General features: G+C 35.2%; 1 protein-coding gene across 2 annotated transcripts in view; it reads right to left on the reverse strand.

Moving 5' to 3' along the window:
• LOC134574477 (uncharacterized) overlaps positions 1 to 20767 on the reverse strand; it is a 168571-nt gene that overhangs the window by 8772 nt on the left and 139032 nt on the right. The window contains exons 5-9 of one of the 2 annotated variants that reach the window (XM_063433573.1): positions 10534 to 10714; positions 7594 to 7677; positions 4485 to 4571; positions 692 to 799; positions 330 to 482 (exon numbers count right to left, since the gene is read on the reverse strand). In XM_063433573.1, coding sequence (XP_063289643.1) covers positions 330 to 482; positions 692 to 799; positions 4485 to 4571; positions 7594 to 7677; positions 10534 to 10714 — 613 coding nt within the window. Of the gene's footprint in view, positions 1 to 329; positions 483 to 691; positions 800 to 4484; positions 4572 to 7590; positions 7678 to 10533; positions 10715 to 20767 lie in introns of both variants that reach the window. The other variant, XM_063433572.1, reaches the window with a different exon arrangement.

Below are 20767 nucleotides of genomic sequence, written 5' to 3' on the forward strand. Positions count from 1 at the left end.
AGACGTCTCATGGTAGATATTACCTGTAGGAATGCGATGTCTCATGGTAGATATAACCTGTAGGAATGAGACCTCTCATGGTAGATATAACCTGTAGGAATGAGACATCTCATGGTAGATATAACCTGTAGGAATGAGACATCTCATGGTAGATATAACCTGGAGGAATGCGACGTCTCATGGTAGATATAACCTGTAGTAATGAGACGTCTCATGGTAGATATTACCTGTAGGAATGCGATGTCTCATGGTAGATATAACCTGTAGGAATGCGATGTCTCATGGTAGATATTACCTGTAGGAATGAGACGTCTCATGGTAGATATTACCTGTAGGAAGGGGTAGGTTTGGTCCATAAAGCAGTGAAATTGGGCCGTTTCTGTGACCGGAAACACATTCAGTATCTCTGCTTGGAGGAGAATATAGAGCAAGGTGGCTGTGTCCAGTTCTCCGAGTAATACCTGTCCCAGTACACACAGAACCTGTAAAGACAGACATGAGACAGACTCTGAGTGATTAATCCTCCCAATAACAGTGGGTTGGAGTATTCCATCCTCTTGGCATTGAAGAGGTCTTACATCTCCATCCACAAAGGTACAGCAGTAACTCATCAAACTGACCTATTACGGGTGCAGTTGGCTCCTAGCACAGGCGAAGTGTCAAACCATTCAAGGATAAAATGATGACTTGCCTTACTGTCTGCAGAAAATTTCCTCAATGCTTCCAGGAAGTCCTGCAATCCCAGGGTGCTGATCTCTTCCTCGATGTAACGCTTTATATGGAGATCCCAGAGCAACTCCTATAATAACCATCAGAGAAACTCCTATAACAGCCATCAGAGAAACTACTATAATAACCATCAGAGAAACTCTCATAACAACCATCAGAGCAACTCCCATAACTACCATCACAGTAACTACTATAACAACCATCAGAGCAACTCCCATAATTACCATCACAGTAACTACTATACCAACCATCAGAGCAACTCCCATAATTACCATCACAGTAACTACTATAACAACCATCAGAGAAACTACTATAACAACCATCAAAGCAACTCCCATAATTACCATCAGAGTAACTACTATAACAACCATCAGAGCAACTACTATAATAACCATCAAAGCAACTCTCATAATTACCATTACAGTAACTACTATTACAACCATCAGAGAAACTACTATAACAACCATCAGAGCAACTCCCATAATTACCATCACAGTAACTCCTATAATAACCATCAGAGCAACTACTATAATAACCATCAAAGCAACTCTCATAATTACCATCACAGTAACTACTATAACAACCATCAGAGCAACTACTTTAATAACCATCAAAGCAACTCCCATAATTACCATCACAGTAACTCCTATAACAACCATCAAAGCAACTACTATAATAACCATCAAAGCAACTCTCATAATTACCATCACAGTAACTCCTATAACAACCATCAAAGCAACTACTATAATAACCATCAGAGAAACTCCCATAATTACCATCACAGTAACTCCTATAACAACCAACAGAGCAACTACTATAATAACCATCAAAGCAACTCCCATAATTACCATCACAGTAACTACTATAACAACCATCAGAGCAACTACTATAATAACCATCAAAGCAACTCTCATAATTACCATCACAGTAACTACTATAACAACCATCAAAGCAACTACTATAATAACCATCAGAGAAACTCCCATAATTACCATCACAGTAACTCCTATAACAACCATCAGAGCAACTACTATAATAACCATCAAAGCAACTCCCATAATTACCATCACAGTAACTACTATAACAACCATCAGAGCAACTACTATAATAACCATCAGAGAAACTCCCATAATTACCATCACAGTAACTCCTATAACAACCATCAGAGCAACTACTATAATAACCATCAAAGCAACTCCCATAATTACCATCACAGTAACTACTATAACAACCATCAGAGCAACTACTATAATAACCATCAGAGCAACTCTCATAATAACCATCAAAGCAACTCTCATAATTACCATCACAGTAACTACTATAACAACCATCAGAGAAACTCCCATAATTACCATCACAGTAACTACTATACCAACCATCAGAGCAACTACTTTAATAACCATCTGTAGCGGAGAGGTAGTATAATCCACAGGGTCTCCGCTGGTAGACAGGAAAAGCAGGTAATAATCCAAGTAGGCAGGTACAGCATACAATAATCCAGGTAGCGTTATAAGAATCTTTCCCTCCCAAGAACTAGACGAAACATAGGCTGGGAGTCAACTGAGGTCTTTATTCACAGGTCACAGTATTTATGGGATTCCCCATGCAAGGGGTTTCCCTACAGACATCCCAGGGGTTGTACAGTAGGGGAGTACATGGGAAACTGAACAACCTGGGCATTTCTCCCATCAGGCACCGCTGCACGAGAGGGATACTCCCACTAGAATATACAGTTAAGTGGATTATCCCCTCGTGCAGCAGAACCAATATTTCACATAAAAATACATAACTTGTATAATATTCGTTAGATTTAAACGAATGGACGTTCGGTAGATAGCTGGGGTCTGAGCGCACATTTCGTGAAAGTACCGCTCAGATCCCAGCGTAAATACCCGAACACTGCACGAAATACACATTATTTCTAAGTTACCTTCAAACTACCGATTGACTCCATAGAAACACATTACCGAAGGACCGGGGCTCCCGAACGGCTTGGAAGTCCAGCGGTATTCGTGCCGTCGAGTAGCCGATTTTAGTTCCAGGCACTCGACGACCAAATACCGCTGGGCTAACAAAGGATCCAAGATGGCCGACCGCCGCGTGGTCGGTAGTCGAACAACGACCACCCTGAATCCTCTTAATTACCGATTGCAACAATGTTGCAATCCTTAATGGGAGCCACACGACCTCCTGTGTGTGGTCTCCATTCGGTAGTTTGTTCGTCTCACGAATAGTGTTGAAATTCACTGTTCGTGAAACGATTGCATGAATGCTGTCGGTTTTCATGCCGTCAGCATACGAACGCTATCGTTCACCTGAACCATATTACACATAATACACATGCGCTTGGTTCTTTAAAGTGGTATACACATATGCAATAACAGGATATATACATAAAGGACAATATACAGTGGCTGTGTTTGCCACACCATCAAAGCAACTCTCATAATTACCATCACATTAACTACGATAACAACCATCAGAGCAAGTACTTTAATAACCACCAGAGCAACTCTCATAAGTACCATCACAGTAACTACTATAACAACCATCAGAGCAACTACTATAATAACCATCAGAGCAACTCCCATAATTATCATCACAGTAACTACTATAACAACCATCAGAGCAAGTACTTTAATAACCACCAGAGCAACTCTCATAAGTACCATCACAGTAACTACTATAACAACCATCAGAGCAAGTACTATAATAACCATCAGAGCAACTCTCATAATTACCATCACAGTAACTACTATAACAACCATCAGAGCAAGTACTTTAATAACCACCAGAGCAACTCTCATAAGTACCATCACAGTAACTACTATAACAACCATCAGAGCAAGTACTATAATAACCATCAGAGCAACTCTCATAATTACCATCACAGTAACTACTATAACAACCATCAGAGCAACTACTATAATAACCATCAGAGAAATTATTATAACAGCCATAAGAGCAGCTACTATAACAACCAGAGTAACTGCTATAATAGGATATATACATAAAGGACAATATATAGTGGCTGTGTTTGCCACACCATCAAAGCAACTCTCATAATTACCATCACAGTAACTCCTATAATAACCATCTGAGTCCTAAATACAAACATTCTATTTCCATTGTCCAATAGGAGATAGATCAGATGCATGGATGGATAATTGGATGATAAACTCTTGAAGGGACACTGTAGGCATTATAATGTTTTTATTTAATTGCAGTGGTTATAGTGCCTGTAGTTGCCTGGCACTGTCCCTCCTTGCAATGTCAAAACATATTCGAGCAGTTTAACACTTGTTAAGGGTCTCTGAGCACCCACACCTGGTCCCCTCTGGAGGTGTAGCTAAGGCATAGATTATACATTTCCTTCTAGCCACAGAGATTCATCCCAGCAATGGGTGCCATAACAGGCTGAATGCGGCGAGGTTTAATGCTAAATGGAGGGACTGCAAACACTATTACCACTTCAGTTACATAAAGCAATGACCGTACTTACATTGTCTCTTAAGGTTTTTTTAATCCATAACAATGCGGCTCTAATAAAGATCTTTAAGGTTAAGTAATCATATACATGAAGTTATCATCCAATCAGATTCTTCCTGCTCCAGAATCCTCTCTATTCTATCCATTATTCAGTGATCTGTATCATGTGACCGTGTTAGGGAGAAACTAGTCTAAAAAGCAATTACTAACTTTGATAGAGTCATTGCATCCTAATGACAAGACCTGGCCCGTAATCTCCCAGTTACCTGGACGGACAGAATGTGGTCTAACCGGCCGTCCTGCTGGTGAAAAACCGTTACCATGAGCTGCTCAGCAATCTTCAGACAATGGTCCTGCAACAAAACAAAGGTTTGACAAACATGTAACAAACATGATGGCGTGACGAAGTCTCTGGTTTTAAATATTCTCAGCAAAACAATCCTGAGAGAACAATTGGTGGAATGGCTTAACCCTTCTGGAATAAAAGGGAATCATGACATGTCACATATGTCATGTGTCCTTAGGGGGTTAAAGGAACACTATAGTCACCTAAATTACTTTAGCTAAATAAAGCAGTTTTAGTGTATAGATCATTCCCCTGCAATTTCACTGCTCAATTCACTGTCATTTAGGAGTTAAATCACTTTGTTTCTGTTTATGCAGCCCTAGCCACACCTCCCCTGGCTATGATTGACAGAGCCTGCATGAAAAAAAAACTAGTTTCACTTTCAAACAGATGTAATTTACCTTAAATTATTGTATCTCAATCTCTAAATTGAACCTTAATCACATACAGGAGGCTCTTGCAGGGTCTAGCAAGCTATTAACATAGCAGGGGATAAGAAAATCTTAATTAAACAGAACTTGCAATAAAGAAAGCCTAAATAGGGCTCTCTTTACAGGAAGTGTTTATGGAAGGCTGTGCAAGTCACATGCAGGGAGGTGTGACTAGGGTTCATAAACAAAGGGATTTAACTCCTAAATGGCAGAGGATTGAGCAGTGAGGCAGCAGGGGCATGTTCTATACACCAAAACTGCTTCATTAAGCTAAAGTTGTTCAGGTGACTATAGTGTCCCTTTAATTATGGCCACTAATGGTGACTTATTTACTGTTTGCTGCAATAACCCGGCATAAAAAAAAAATACAAATTAACAGTTGGTGGGTTATCTAAAACAGCAAACAGCACCACAATTTCTCCAATTCTCCATGGAGTGGTTCCGATCCAGTTGGAAGCCATTTATTGTTGGCTACGGCTTAGCGGAATCCAATACTTGTGTTTTAACCATTAAAGCCATACAAAATGTAATCTTTCTCTGTAGTCATATACAGCATTAATGTGGCGATTGTATTTACAAACAATCCAGCAAGTGGAAATAATGATGGCCAAGGTAGAGTCATTATATAATTATTTCATATTAAGCACACGTTGTAATTGATCATACTCACTAAAAGAACTCCCTCCAAATACAAATTGCTGTTTTATGATGTTCGAGTGCAGCCCTTCAGTACTTTATTACAGATAAATGTAAGAAGTATTTCCTTAATCTCACATGCATGGATTGCACGCGGTTTTATAAAAGGTAATTATCACATTGCTGCTGTAATTTTTTCACAGTTATAATTGGTTATTTTCCATCGACTCTATGGGCTGTAAGGAGAAACCTTTAACCTGTGTTCTGCTGAGATTTGTCTTAGGAACATACTGTTATTTATCTCGACAGTTATTCAGATAACCCCCAAACCCCTGTCTTGGACAGTCTGGCTTTGCTGTGAATTTAAAGCCGATCTGTATGTATTTGCTCTAATGCTAACCCTGGGTGCGCTGAACAAACGCATTCCCTTCTTTGGCTTTTACTTTTATTAACAAGAAAAAAAACAAATTAGCAACATAAAGTAATAAGTTCTAAGAAACCCGCAACTACACCTTTTTAATGATCTGACATTTCAAATACGAAGGCAGATTCTTTTATTTACAGAGTTTGGGGTAGATTTTCATTTATGAGCTGCCTCCTTCTTGCTTATAACATTTTTTTGTATCAGAGGGGAAATTAATTGTTCACCCCACTGGCATCCAAACAATGAAACCTCTAACTCCCCCTGTCTTACTGTGACAATAACCCCACTCCTGACAATGGTGGACTGACTGCTTAGTCTATACCCCATGCCATATCTGCAGGGCCACCCAGCACACGACTAACCTACAATCAAGAAATGGTAGGACTCCCTGATCCTACGGAGAGACAAGGTCAACACGTCCCCTCCTGGCGTAATGAAAGCCGCGGTGAGGTCCAATCAAAGGTTTCTCATAGAGGAACCTTCGATTGGACCATTTAACTAGCTCAGACTGCATGTGCACGGTCTGAACGTACAAGAGGATGGGTAATCGGGTTACAGGGAGGGAGGCGAGGACTTAAAAAAATAAAATATAAAGGATGGTGTAGGGAGGCAGGAGGGCTGTAGTGCTGGAGGCAGGGGATACACGTATTTCCCCTTACAGGGGAAGGGAAGAACATCTGTCACCAAAAAGCATTGTGCGATGACACCACACGTACATTTTGCACAGAATTGACAGAGTTTTGGGCAGCGTCCTGTTTGGTGGTTTGCAGCTAGCCCCTGGCACAAAAGTGCAAATGTCTCTGGATGTGCAGTGTTTGGATAAACGTTAAAAACATTTTTTTTCTAAATCATAATAAAAATGTAAAAAGATATACCGGTATATGTAAAAACAAAGTATCAATATTTAAAAAAATAATAAAATATAAAAATATTTTTCACAATAGTATAATTTTAAGAGATCATCCCAAAATATTAAATAATTTGAAAAGTATATCCAAAAATATGAAATCCGGGTCATAGCAAGCAACTTGGGGCACACCAGCAGGAGGAATTTTATGCAGAAAGAAAGAGGCCACAATGGCAGGGGCTGTTTGGGGGGATTGAGAAGAACATTCTCGCTCTTGTTGTGTATTGGATGCAAGGAATAGTCTATCAGGTGATGTGCTTTAGTGGTGCAAAACTCCCAGTTCTTTATGTGACAGACACCCAGAGAACAGCCTGGAATTCCTAATCCATGTACGTAAGGGGGAAGTATCAATAATACTGAAACACAGATTTTCCTGTATGCCCTTTGTACCTGGAGAGGGGTTGCTAATGACATATTGTAACCTAGAGAGCTATGTTTATAGCATTGTGGAATGCACTGCTATCCCCTCAAAGCGGTTTTAATAGTGATATGATTTAATGCTGCAATATCAATCATCATGTTACATCCAGCCTGCAAAACCCGACACAGTAATGTCTTTTTAATGACTTCCTCCTAAACACAGTGCACGTCTCAGAGAGTTACAGTATCTCTTAGAATGTGGCGGGAGTACCAAAGAGATTGTCCGCGGAGTGGCTTCTCTTGTTAGCTTCAAACGATTCCCAAAATGTTTCTCCAGCTTTGAGAAGTCCGCTTCCTGTGAAGAAAACCGACACACAGTGTATGAGTCACTGCGGCGCTATGTGAAAAAACACACAAACATTGACATCTGCACTATCACGGCAATCACGGCATATAGAACAAATGTTATTCACAAAATAATCTATTGTCAAAACTTCTCACCGCGACGGGTTTCCCAAACAGCTTATTAAAGCGTCAGTGTCATCACTTACGGTACTTTATTTAGCTCTTTAAAATCTGGCCATTATTCTTTTTGTTTTATAGTTTAAAAAAAAAATACTTCTGTTTAATTTGAACCTCCAGTTTAAACAGTGTGACACTATCACTACCTTAAATCTAGTGTCACGCCTTAAACATAAATTCACACATGCTGTAAAGACATGCATTAACTGTAATATCTGAGACCACTGCCTTCAATTAAATATTTATTTGTTGGTCACGTTCGACATTTCTGGACATGACAAAAAAGATCCTGTAAAGGAGAATTGTGCGGCTAAAACTACAGCAGCCGGCTGAGGATTATAGGACAATAAATTCCCGATCTATGTCTCCGCATTGCAGAAAATCACAGACTAATAATGATAAAAAGATTCAACACAAACAACGTATATAATAAAGGTTTTCTTAGAGGTCAAATGATGCCAGGGGATTTTATAGAGCCGTGTACTGCCGTGTAATGTCATCTTTTATCACGATATTCAGGGTAGCGCACAGCTCACAATTAAATATAAACTGCATGCAATCGTCATGGGTAGCGCCATTAGTGCACTAAATTAACAATAAAATATACAAAATATCCCATGGTCTATACAGGTTGGTTAAATAGCACTTTTATCCCTGAGCCGCCCATTGATCACAATATGTATGTTGCTGTCATTGAGATTTGTTTGGGAACGTTTTTGAGAGATGTTCTGTGCGCATGGCCAGGTGGCAGACAGTAAGTGATAAAATAAAACAGGTGAAATATTGGGGAACATCTGCACAGACTGACCGATCTCTGGAACTCGGTGCCGGATGTTAATTTCTCTCCAGATTACATTAAAGCACGTGTAGTCAGGATAATGGGGTTGGCGGGTTATTTATCTGAACTATCTGTAACCGAATAAAGAAAATGGCGATGCTGGAAAATTCTATGCCAGAAGGATTAGTAATGACATCAGGGGGAGATGGGGGCGGCTGATGTATAAACAGGGCACATTAGGTGACGTCAGACGGAGATGATACGGAGAAAGCCAGAGATTTACTAAATTCACAGTTATAGGACGCTGACATAAGGTTTTCCAAATGAGATAAGTTATATCTGGTGATTAATTAATGCTAGTTTCTACATTTCTAGCACATTCTTCCCCTAAAGGATTTATTATATATACGCCCAAACTTTACAGTTTCACGAAATTAGCTTTAATATGGTAAGGAATGAAGAACAAGACCTAATCTTTGTGAAGTCTACTTTATCAGTGGCAACTTATCACTTTCATCCTATAGTAGATGCTTTTTCACAAAGTAACATTATTGGGCAAGTAGAGGTATTTACCGCCTCCTATCCCATTCCGGTCATTTCATGGAGCTGTGTTTGACCAGAAGTCTTGCCAACCTTGATACCACCTCATTAGTTTCACAATCACGTGCTATAACCCGGTATCGGACTACTGCCATGTTCACACTTCAGGCCAGCACTATCTGAAGAGGACACCACTAGAACTTCTCATGGTGTTAATGGATTCCATTGGAGCATGCAGCAAGGCACTGGCAACAACACTGCTTGCCAAGATTCAATGCCAATAAGCCTTTCTGTGGCTCAGTCTTCCTACATTCACATTGGAAATCATGGAGGATTTGGGAAGGTAAGTAGATTTATATAAAGAGCGGGACATTTTTCAATACAAGGTAAACTGGGCTCAGTGGAAAGGGTGGTGTGGCTCTCGAGGTGATCACTAATTCCAGACCAACAGAGCCCAGGTAGGAGAATCTTGAAATGGATCCACAGTCCCTTTCTGTAGAATCCATGTGATGGGCATAGGATACGACAAAAATATGCAAGGTTTTGGCCTACGTGGTCATAGTCAAGCATCATATATAACATATATTATATCAAAGGTACTAAACACTAACACTTATTGTAATGTGTTATCGTATCAGTACTCTTAGACCTTACCAAATCATCAATAACCCCTTTGGCAACACTGAATTCACGCAGGGTCATGTGTCACCAGGAGCCCGTGCCAATTCAGCACTGCCAATGGGGTTAATGGAGATTCGTGATGGCCGAGTCCCATTTAACTGCACAAATATTTCTGATGTAGAATTATGACCCAGGAAGAGGGGGTGGGCACTGGGGGCAGGGAAATCCTCCAGTTTGAAAAATGATTTGACAAGAACGTGATCAGGGGTCCCTTTAAGTATATAAATAGTGTTATTACATCGTCCAGTAGAGGAGGAGGCGGTATTTCCTTTACTTTACTGATCGTGTATTTGTTGTTAAATAAACGACCTCCACATTTATCCATTCAAATATGGGACACCGCTAATCACAAATGGTTCAATTTTGTCTTCAAAAGACACAACTCTCATTTCCTTAACAAATACAAAATGCTTCTTTCAAGCTAAATTTATTTTGGGTTAATTGAAATTGGCCTTTACGGGATGTACTCCTTCCACCAACTCCCTCGATGGATTCCCCCCAAGGCCCACAGGTAAAGATAATAAACATTTCCCTTCCTGGCATCCACAGGGTTAATGACAAACAATGTGAAATTGCCGAGACGCTGCTAGCATTTCCCTTCAGCCGCATGTAAAACCAGATGTTACCCTGTAATTACTCAGTCTCATTGCCGTGGGACCCATTGTTACCACCTGAAAATGATTTACTTACAGTAACCCAGCTTCGCTGCCACCTGCTTGATGACCCTGATTGGTTGGGCTGTTCTCCCAGGGCTTTCTGGGTGAGCTCAGCTTGGCGTCTCTTAGGAATAACCGTCACAGGAGAGATTGCGCAGGAAGACGTGGACCTCTCACATATTGTCTCTGCTTTATTAGTTGTTGTGTTCGCTGCCCTGCCAGCAGATAACAGTGTTACAATTTACATATACAATAAATATCCCATACACCATTCTATCCATATCGATAAATCTCTCTCGCTGTCCATCATCCATCCATCTAAAGACTTTACAAATTAGATTTATTTACACTGAAGGAAATGGAACAACAGTGACATAAAAGTCACAAATTAAAATGAAAAATCCGGTTTTCTCCCCTTAATATCCTCTTGCTGGCCTTGGCATTTTCTAACGTTATTTACTATTTGTTTGGAGAAAATTTGCGGTTGAGTTTTAGTAAATTAAAGATATATATATTTATTATGGGATAAGTACATTTGTAAAAATATTTTTATAAAAGTTAGAAAACTATTTTTTATGAATGCATTAGTCATTTTAAAGTCTAATTTTATTTTAATGAAGCTTGTTATATATATTATATTTTTTTACACTGATCACTGAATGTAGACATTCTAAACAAAACTAAAAGCCTTGGATTTAAAGAAAAAGCACTCTACTTACTAATATGCAAATTGGTTAAAGTACAAATTAAATTGTGTGAGCCACATTTGCATAAAAATATGATTTAAGATAACAAATTGCATGGAAATTCTTCCACGATGTGCAAATTATCTTATTACAAAATTTAAAAGCTATACATTTACAAAACTTCAAGTTATCACAAAGGAAATAACATAAATGGTTAAGAAAGGCAGTTTAACAATCACTGTATTTTTTTTAAATTCTTATATTAAATATGAATCTTGATTAGGATTTAATATTATCTACATTTAATTGTGGTTGTTCTACATTTATTGCAATAAAAAAATATTGTATTTACATTTATATTGTGATTAGATCATAGACGGCAAACAAATATTTTTGTAAAATGTTTAATGTTTTGAAATGTAACAACGTTTTTTTAGATCAATAAGGCCCTCTATTTTCGGGCTTTTAATGTATTTTAATGGCGACAATGACAGATCTTATAGTTTGAATTTTTTTTCAAACTTGTCTTTATTGGCTTAAATTTTGTAATCAACTCCCCCATAATTCACCCTGAACCTTATTATTCCCTTGCAAGTCCCTATGTACAGAACTTGGTTTCCTGTATTTATTTGACATTAGGGGACATAGTCTCATTTCAATGCAAAGATGAAATATAATGAAGCATTGCATAATACTGATAATACTTTCTTACATTGAAATTGCTGAGTTACTCCCTTTATCAAGTAGTAAATATATACATATATATATATCTATATATATTGTAGATTGGTTTAGCCGTATTAGTCCAGTAGACAAGATGCCAAAATCCCAGAGTTTTGCAGTATGCGATGATACCTTTTATATATAATAATCCCAGAGTATTACAGTATGCAGTGATACCTTTATATATATAAATCCCGGAGTATTGCAGTATGCAGTGATACCTTTTATATATATATAAATCCCAGAGTATTGCAGTATGCAATGATACCTTATATATATATAAATCCCAGAGTATTGCAGTATGCGATGATACCTTATATATATATATATAAATCCCAGAGTATTGCAGTATGCGATGATACCTTTTATATATATAAATCCCAGAGTATTGCAGTATGCAATGAAACCTTTATATATATAAATCCCAGAGTATTGCAGTATGCAATGATACCTTTATATATCTAAATCCCAGAGTATTGCAGTATGCAATGATACCTTTTATATATATAAATCCCAGAGTATTGCAGTATGCAATGAAACCTTTATATATCTAAATCCCAGAGTATTGCAGTATGCAATGATACCTTTTATATATATAAATCCCAGAGTATTGCAGTACGCACTGATACCTTTTATATATATAAATCCCAGAGTATTGCAGTATGCAATGATACCTTTTATATATATAAATCCCAGAGTATTGCAGTACGCAATGATACCTTTTATATATATATAAATCCCAGAGTATTGCAGTATGCAATGATACCTTTTATATATATAAATCCCAGAGTATTACAGTATGCAATGATACCTTTTATATATATAAATCCCAGAGTATTGCAGTATGCAATGATACCTTTTATATATATATAAATCCCAGAGTATTGCAGTATGCAATGATACCTTTTATATATATAAATCCCAGAGTATTACAGTATGCAATGATACCTTTATATATATAAATCCCAGCGTATTGGAGTATGCAATGATACCTTTTATATATATAAATCCCAGAGTATTGCAGTATGCAATGATACATTTTATATATATAAATCCCAGAGTATTACAGTATGCAATGATACCTTTTATATATACAAAATCCCAGAGTATTGCAGTATGCAGTGATACCTTTTATATATATGAATCCCAGAGTATTGCAGTATGCAATGATACCTTTATATATATAAATCCCAGAGTATTGCAGTATGCAGTGATACCTTTTATATATATAAATCCCAGAGTATTGCAGTATGCAATGATACCTTTTATATATAGAAATCCCAGAGTATTGCAGTATGCAATGATACATTTTATATATAGAAATCCCAGAGTATTGCAGTATGCAATGATACCTTTTATATATATATAAATCCCAGAGTATTGCAGTATGCAGTGATACCTTTTATATATATAAATCCCAGAGTATTGCAGTATGCAATGATACCTTTTATATATATATATATATAATTCCCAGAGTATTGCAGCATGCAATGATACCTTTTATATATATAAATCCCAGAGTATTGCAGTATGCAATGATACCTTTTATATATATAAATCCCAGAGTATTGCTTTATGCAGTGATACCTTTATATATATAAATCCCAGAGTATTGCGGTATGCAATGATACCTTTTATATATATATAAATCCCAGAGTATTACAGTATGCAATGATACATTTTATATATATATAAATCCCAGAGTATTACAGTATGCAATGATACCTTTTATATATATAAATCCCAGAGTATTGCAGTATGCAGTGATACCTTTTATATATATGAATCCCAGAGTATTGCAGTATGCAATGATACCTTTATATATATAAATCCCAGAGTATTGCAGTATGCAGTGATACCTTTTATATATATAAATCCCAGAGTATTGCAGTATGCAATGATACCTTTTATATATAGAAATCCCAGAGTATTGCAGTATGCAATGATACCTTTTATATATATATAAATCCCAGAGTATTGCAGTATGCAGTGATACCTTTTATATATATAAATCCCAGAGTATTGCAGTATGCAATGATACCTTTTATATATATATATATATAATTCCCAGAGTATTGCAGCATGCAATGATACCTTTTATATATATAAATCCCAGAGTATTGCAGTATGCAATGATACCTTTTATATATATAAATCCCAGAGTATTGCTTTATGCAGTGATACCTTTATATATATAAATCCCAGAGTATTGCGGTATGCAATGATACCTTTTATATATATAAATCCCAGAGTATTACAGTATGCAATGATACATTTTATATATATATAAATCCCAGAGTATTACAGTATGCAATGATACATTTTATATATATATATAAATCCCAGAGTATTACAGTATGCAATGATACCTTTTATATATATATATATAAATCCCAGAGTATTGTAGTATGCAGTGATACCTTTTATATATATAAATCCCAGAGTATTGCAGTATGCAATGATACCTTTTATATATATAAATCCCAGAGTATTGCTGTATGCAGTGATACCTTTATATATATAAATCCCAGAGTATTGCTGTATGCAGTGATACCTTTATATATATAAATCCCAGAGTATTGCAGTATGCAATGATACCTTTTATATATATAAATCCCAGAGTATTGCGGTATGCAATGATACCTTTTATATATATAAATCCCAGAGTATTACAGTATGCAATGATACCTTTTATATATATAAATCACAGAGTATTGCAGTATGCAATGATACCTTTTATATATATAAATCCCAGAGTATTGCAGTATGCAGTGATACCTTTTATATATATAAATCCCAGAGTATTGCAGTATGCAATGATACCTTTTATATATAGAAATCCCAGAGTATTGCAGTATGCAATGATACCTTTTATATATAGAAATCCCAGAGTATTGCAGTATGCAATGATACCTTTTATATATATATAAATCCCAGAGTATTGCAGTATGCAGTGATACCTTTTATATATATAAATCCCAGAGTATTGCAGTATGCAATGATACCTTTTATATATATATATATATAATTCCCAGAGTATTGCAGCATGCAATGATACCTTTTATATATATAAATCCCAGAGTATTGCGGTATGCAATGATACCTTTTATATATATAAATCCCAGAGTATTACAGTATGCAATGATACCTTTTATATATATAAATCACAGAGTATTGCAGTATGCAATGATACCTTTTATATATATAAATCCCAGAGTATTGCTGTAGGCAGTGATACCTTTTATATATATATATATAAATCCCAGAGTATTGCAGTATGCAATGATACCTTTTATATATATAAATCCCAGAGTATTGCGGTATGCAATGATACCTTTTATATATATAAATCCCAGAGTATTGCAGTATGCAATGATACCTTTTATATATATAAATCCCAGAGTATTGCAGTATGCAGTGATACCTTTTATATATATATAAATCCCAGAGTATTGCAGTATGCAATGATACCTTTTATATATATAAATCCCAGAGTATTGCTGTATGCAGTGATACCTTTATGTATATAAATTCCAGAGTATTGCTTTATGCAGTGATACCTTTATATATATAAATCCCAGAGTATTGCAGTATGCAATGATACCTTTTATATATATATAAATCCCAGAGTATTGCAGTATGCAATGATACCTTTTATATATATAATTCCCAGAGTATTGCAGCATGCAATGATACCTTTTATATATATAAATCCCAGAGTATCGCAGTACGCAATGATACCTTTTATATATATAAATCCCAGAGTATTGCAGTATGCAGTGATACCTTTTATATATATAAATCCCAGAGTATTGCAGTATGCAATGATACCTTTTATATATATATATATATATATATAATTCCCAGAGTATTGCAGCATGCAATGATACCTTTTATATATATATATAAATCCCAGAGTATTGCAGTATGCAATGATACCTTTTATATATATATAAATCCCAGAGTATTGCAGTATGCAGTGATACCTTTTATATATATAAATCCCAGAGTATTGCAGTATGCAATGATACCTTTTATATATATAAATCCCAGAGTATTGCAGTATGCAATGATACCTTTTATATATATAAATCCCAGAGTATTGCTGTATGCAGTGATACCTTTATATATATATAAATCCCAGAGTATTGCAGTATGCAATGATACCTTTTACATATATAAATCCCAGAGTTTTGCGGTATGCAATGATACCTTTTATATATATAAATCCCAGAGTATTACAGTATGCAATGATACCTTTTATATATATAAATCACAGAGTATTGCAGTATGCAATGATACCTTTTATATATAGAAATCCCAGAGTATTGCAGTATGCAATGATACCTTTTATATATATAAATCCCAGAGTATTACAGTATGCAATGATACATTTTATATATATATATATAAATCCCAGAGTATTACAGTATGCAATGATACCTTTTATATATATAAATCCCAGAGTATTGCAGTATGCAATGATACCTTTTATATATATAAATCCCAGAGTATTGCTGTATGCAGTGATACCTTTATATATATAAATCCCAGAGTATTGCTGTATGCAGTGATACCTTTATATATATAAATCCCAGAGTATTGCAGTATGCAATGATACCTTTTATATATATAAATCCCAGAGTATTGCGGTATGCAATGATACCTTTTATATATATAAATCCCAGAGTATTGCTGTATGCAGTGATACCTTTATATATATATAAATCCCAGAGTATTGCAGTATGCAATGATACCTTTTATATATATAAATCCCAGAGTATTGCTGTATGCAGTGATACCTTTATATATATATATAAATCCCAGAGTATTGCAGTATGCAATGATACCTTTTATATATATAAATCCCAGAGTTTTGCGGTATGCAATGATACCTTTTATATATATAAATCCCAGAGTATTACAGTATGCAATGATACCTTTTATATATATAAATCACAGAGTATTGCAGTATGCAATGATACCTTTTATATATAGAAATCCCAGAGTATTGCAGTATGCAATGATACCTTTTATATATATAAATCCCAGAGTATTACAGTATGCAATGATACATTTTATATATATATATATAAATCCCAGAGTATTACAGTATGCAATGATACCTTTTATATATATAAATCCCAGAGTATTGCAGTATGCAATGATACCTTTTATATATATAAATCCCAGAGTATTGCGGTATGCAATGATACCTTTTATATATATAAATCCCAGAGTATTACAGTATGCAATGATACCTTTTATATATATAAATCCCAGAGTATTGCTGTAGGCAGTGATACCTTTTATATATATATATAAATCCCAGAGTATTGCAGTATGCAATGATACCTTTTATATATATAAATCCCAGAGTATTGCGGTATGCAATGATACCTTTTATATATATAAATCCCAGAGTATTGCAGTATGCAATGATACCTTTTATATATATAAATCCCAGAGTATTGCAGTATGCAGTGATACCTTTTATATATATATAAATCCCAGAGTATTGCAGTATGCAATGATACCTTTTATATATATAAATCCCAGAGTATTGCTGTATGCAGTGATACCTTTATGTATATAAATTCCAGAGTATTGCTGTATGCAGTGATACCTTTATATATATAAATCCCAGAGTATTGCAGTATGCAATGATACCTTTTATATATATAAATCCCAGAGTATTGCGGTATGCAATGATACCTTTTATATATATAAATCCCAGAGTATTACAGTATGCAATGATACCTTTTATATATATAAATCCCAGAGTATTGCTGTAGGCAGTGATACCTTTTATATATATATATAAATCCCAGAGTATTGCAGTATGCAATGATACCTTTTATATATATAAATCCCAGAGTATTGCGGTATGCAATGATACCTTTTATATATATAAATCCCAGAGTATTGCAGTATGCAATGATACCTTTTATATATATAAATCCCAGAGTATTGCAGTATGCAGTGATACCTTTTATATATATATAAATCCCAGAGTATTGCAGTATGCAATGATACCTTTTATATATATAAATCCCAGAGTATTGCTGTATGCAGTGATACCTTTATGTATATAAATTCCAGAGTATTGCTTTATGCAGTGATACCTTTATATATATAAATCCCAGAGTATTGCAGTATGCAATGATACCTTTTATATATATAAATCCCAGAGTATTGCAGTATGCAATGATACCTTTTATATATATAAATCCCAGAGTATTGCAGTATGCACTGATACCTTTTATATATATAATTCCCAGAGTATTGCAGCATGCAATGATACCTTTTATATATATAAATCCCAGAGTATCGCAGTACGCAATGATACCTTTTATATATATAAATCCCAGAGTATTGCAGTATGCAGTGATACCTTTTATATATATAAATCCCAGAGTATTGCAGTATGCAATGATACCTTTTATATATATATATATATATAAGTCCCAGAGTATTGCAGCATGCAATGATACCTTTTATATATATATAAATCCCAGAGTATTGCAGTATGCAATGATACCTTTTATATTTATAAATCCCAGAGTATTGCAGTATGCAATGATACCTTTTATATATATAAATCCCAGAGTATTGCAGTATGCAATGATACCTTTTATATATATAATTCCCAGAGTATCGCAGTACGCAATGATACCTTTATATATATAAATCCCAGAGTATTGCAGTATGCAATGATACCTTCTATATATATAAATCCCAGAGTATTGCAGTATGCAATGATACCTTTTATATATATAATTCCCAGAGTATCGCAGTACGCAATGATACCTTTATATATATAAATCCCAGAGTATTGCAGTACGCACTGATACCTTTTATATATATAAATCCCAGAGTATTGCAGTATGCAATGATACCTTTTATATATATAAATCCCAGAGTATTGCAGTATGCAATGATACCTTTTATATATATAATTCCCAGAGTATCGCAGTACGCAATGATACCTTTATATATATAAATCCCAGAGTATTGCAGTATGCAATGATACCTTCTATATATATAAATCCCAGAGTATTGCAGTATGCAATGATACCTTTTATATATATAATTCCCAGAGTATCGCAGTACGCAATGATACCTTTATATATATAAATCCCAGAGTATTGCAGTACGCACTGATACCTTTTATATATATAAATCCCAGAGTATTGCAGTATGCAGTGATACCTTTTATATATATAAATCCCGGAGTATTGCAGTATGCAATGATACCTTTATATATATATATATAAATCCCAGAGTATTGCAGTATGCAATGATACCTTTATATCTATAAATCCCAGAGTATTGCGGTATGCAATGATACCTTTTATATATATATATATATATATAAATCCCAGAGTATTGCAGTATGCAATGATACATTTTATATATATAAATCCCAGAGTATTGCAGTATGCAATGATACCTTTATATATATATATAAATCCCAGAGTATTGCAGTATGCAATGATACCTTTATATATATATATAAATCCCAGAGTATTGCAGTATGCAATGATACCTTTATATATATAAATCCCAGAGTATTGCAGTATGCAATGATACCTTTTATATATATAAATCCCAGAGTATTGCAGTATGCAATGATACCTTTATATATATATATATAAATCCCAGAGTATTACAGTATGCGATGATACCTTTTATATATATAAATCCCAGAGTATCGCAGTACGTAATGATACCTTTTATATATATGGAGAATTTTCCAATTTCAGTGTTTTAACTGTTTTTAAAATGTGAACGCGGCACGATTCCTGGCTTCCTGGATTCCTGGATTCCTGGAATTGTAACATTCAGATACAATACTGTGACTTTAGCGAATTTACTTAATTTATGATTTAGTGATTAAACCACATGGTGTTTGTATATTGAGGTCCTTGTCCCTCTTCAACTTCAAACTTTTAATAAAAAACGTTCTGTTGCTTAATATAGAAATCTTTTTCACAGTTTCATTTGTGAAAATAATGAACATCCAATCATACACTCATTTCTAAAAAGGTCCATAAATTACTAGCAATATAATACAGAAATGAATATTGTCTGGCTGTTAATAAATCACAATGTTACCCTGAAGATGGGAAGAAACAGGAAGATAAGAATTGAATGTCGGGTGGTGATGTAGCTTTGGAGAGAGACTGCTTAAATACCACCTACAAACAAAGGCTCACATACACACAACTAGAATGTGCAATTCCATCCCCACACGTTTGTGCAAAGAATGTTCTGTAGGTTCCATTGAGCGGTAGCTGGTTTATAATCATTCACAATTTACCGAATAGCTCAGTGGCCCATCACAATACCTTAATGTTGTAAGTTTAGTTCTGTTTCTGTAAGCTTAGTATCTGATCTTTAGAAATACGGAGAGCTACAAAGCACATTCCTGTATGTTACAGACGAGGAAGTTATTTATTATGATAAATACACCAAGCATAAAAATAGCAATATTGATCAGACGGGGATAATTAACCTGTCACAACTCGTCCGGACCTTGTCATTTAAAGCAATGTTAGATTATCTCCCATAATTTCATACAATATTATATAATACAATAAAACAACTTAGTATTTCTTTCAGCTATAGTCCAGTGACTCTAAGGCTTTGCACTCTTAGTGTTTGCAGACAACGCATCCCATGATGCTTAGCAGTTATGCATGCGCAACCCTTTCGATGATTGAGAATGCCTCAATTGAAAAGTTCAAACTACGTACTATGATTCCATCCTACAGCGAAATCTCACTCCCACAGGGAGACGGCTATGGTGCTGGATTGGGGGGGAATTCTAAGAATTTTGCTCAGTGATATTTTTTG

The sequence above is a fragment of the Pelobates fuscus genome, chromosome 10 (assembly GCF_036172605.1).
Source record: "Pelobates fuscus isolate aPelFus1 chromosome 10, aPelFus1.pri, whole genome shotgun sequence".
In the NCBI taxonomy this organism is placed as follows: Eukaryota; Metazoa; Chordata; class Amphibia; order Anura; family Pelobatidae; genus Pelobates; species Pelobates fuscus.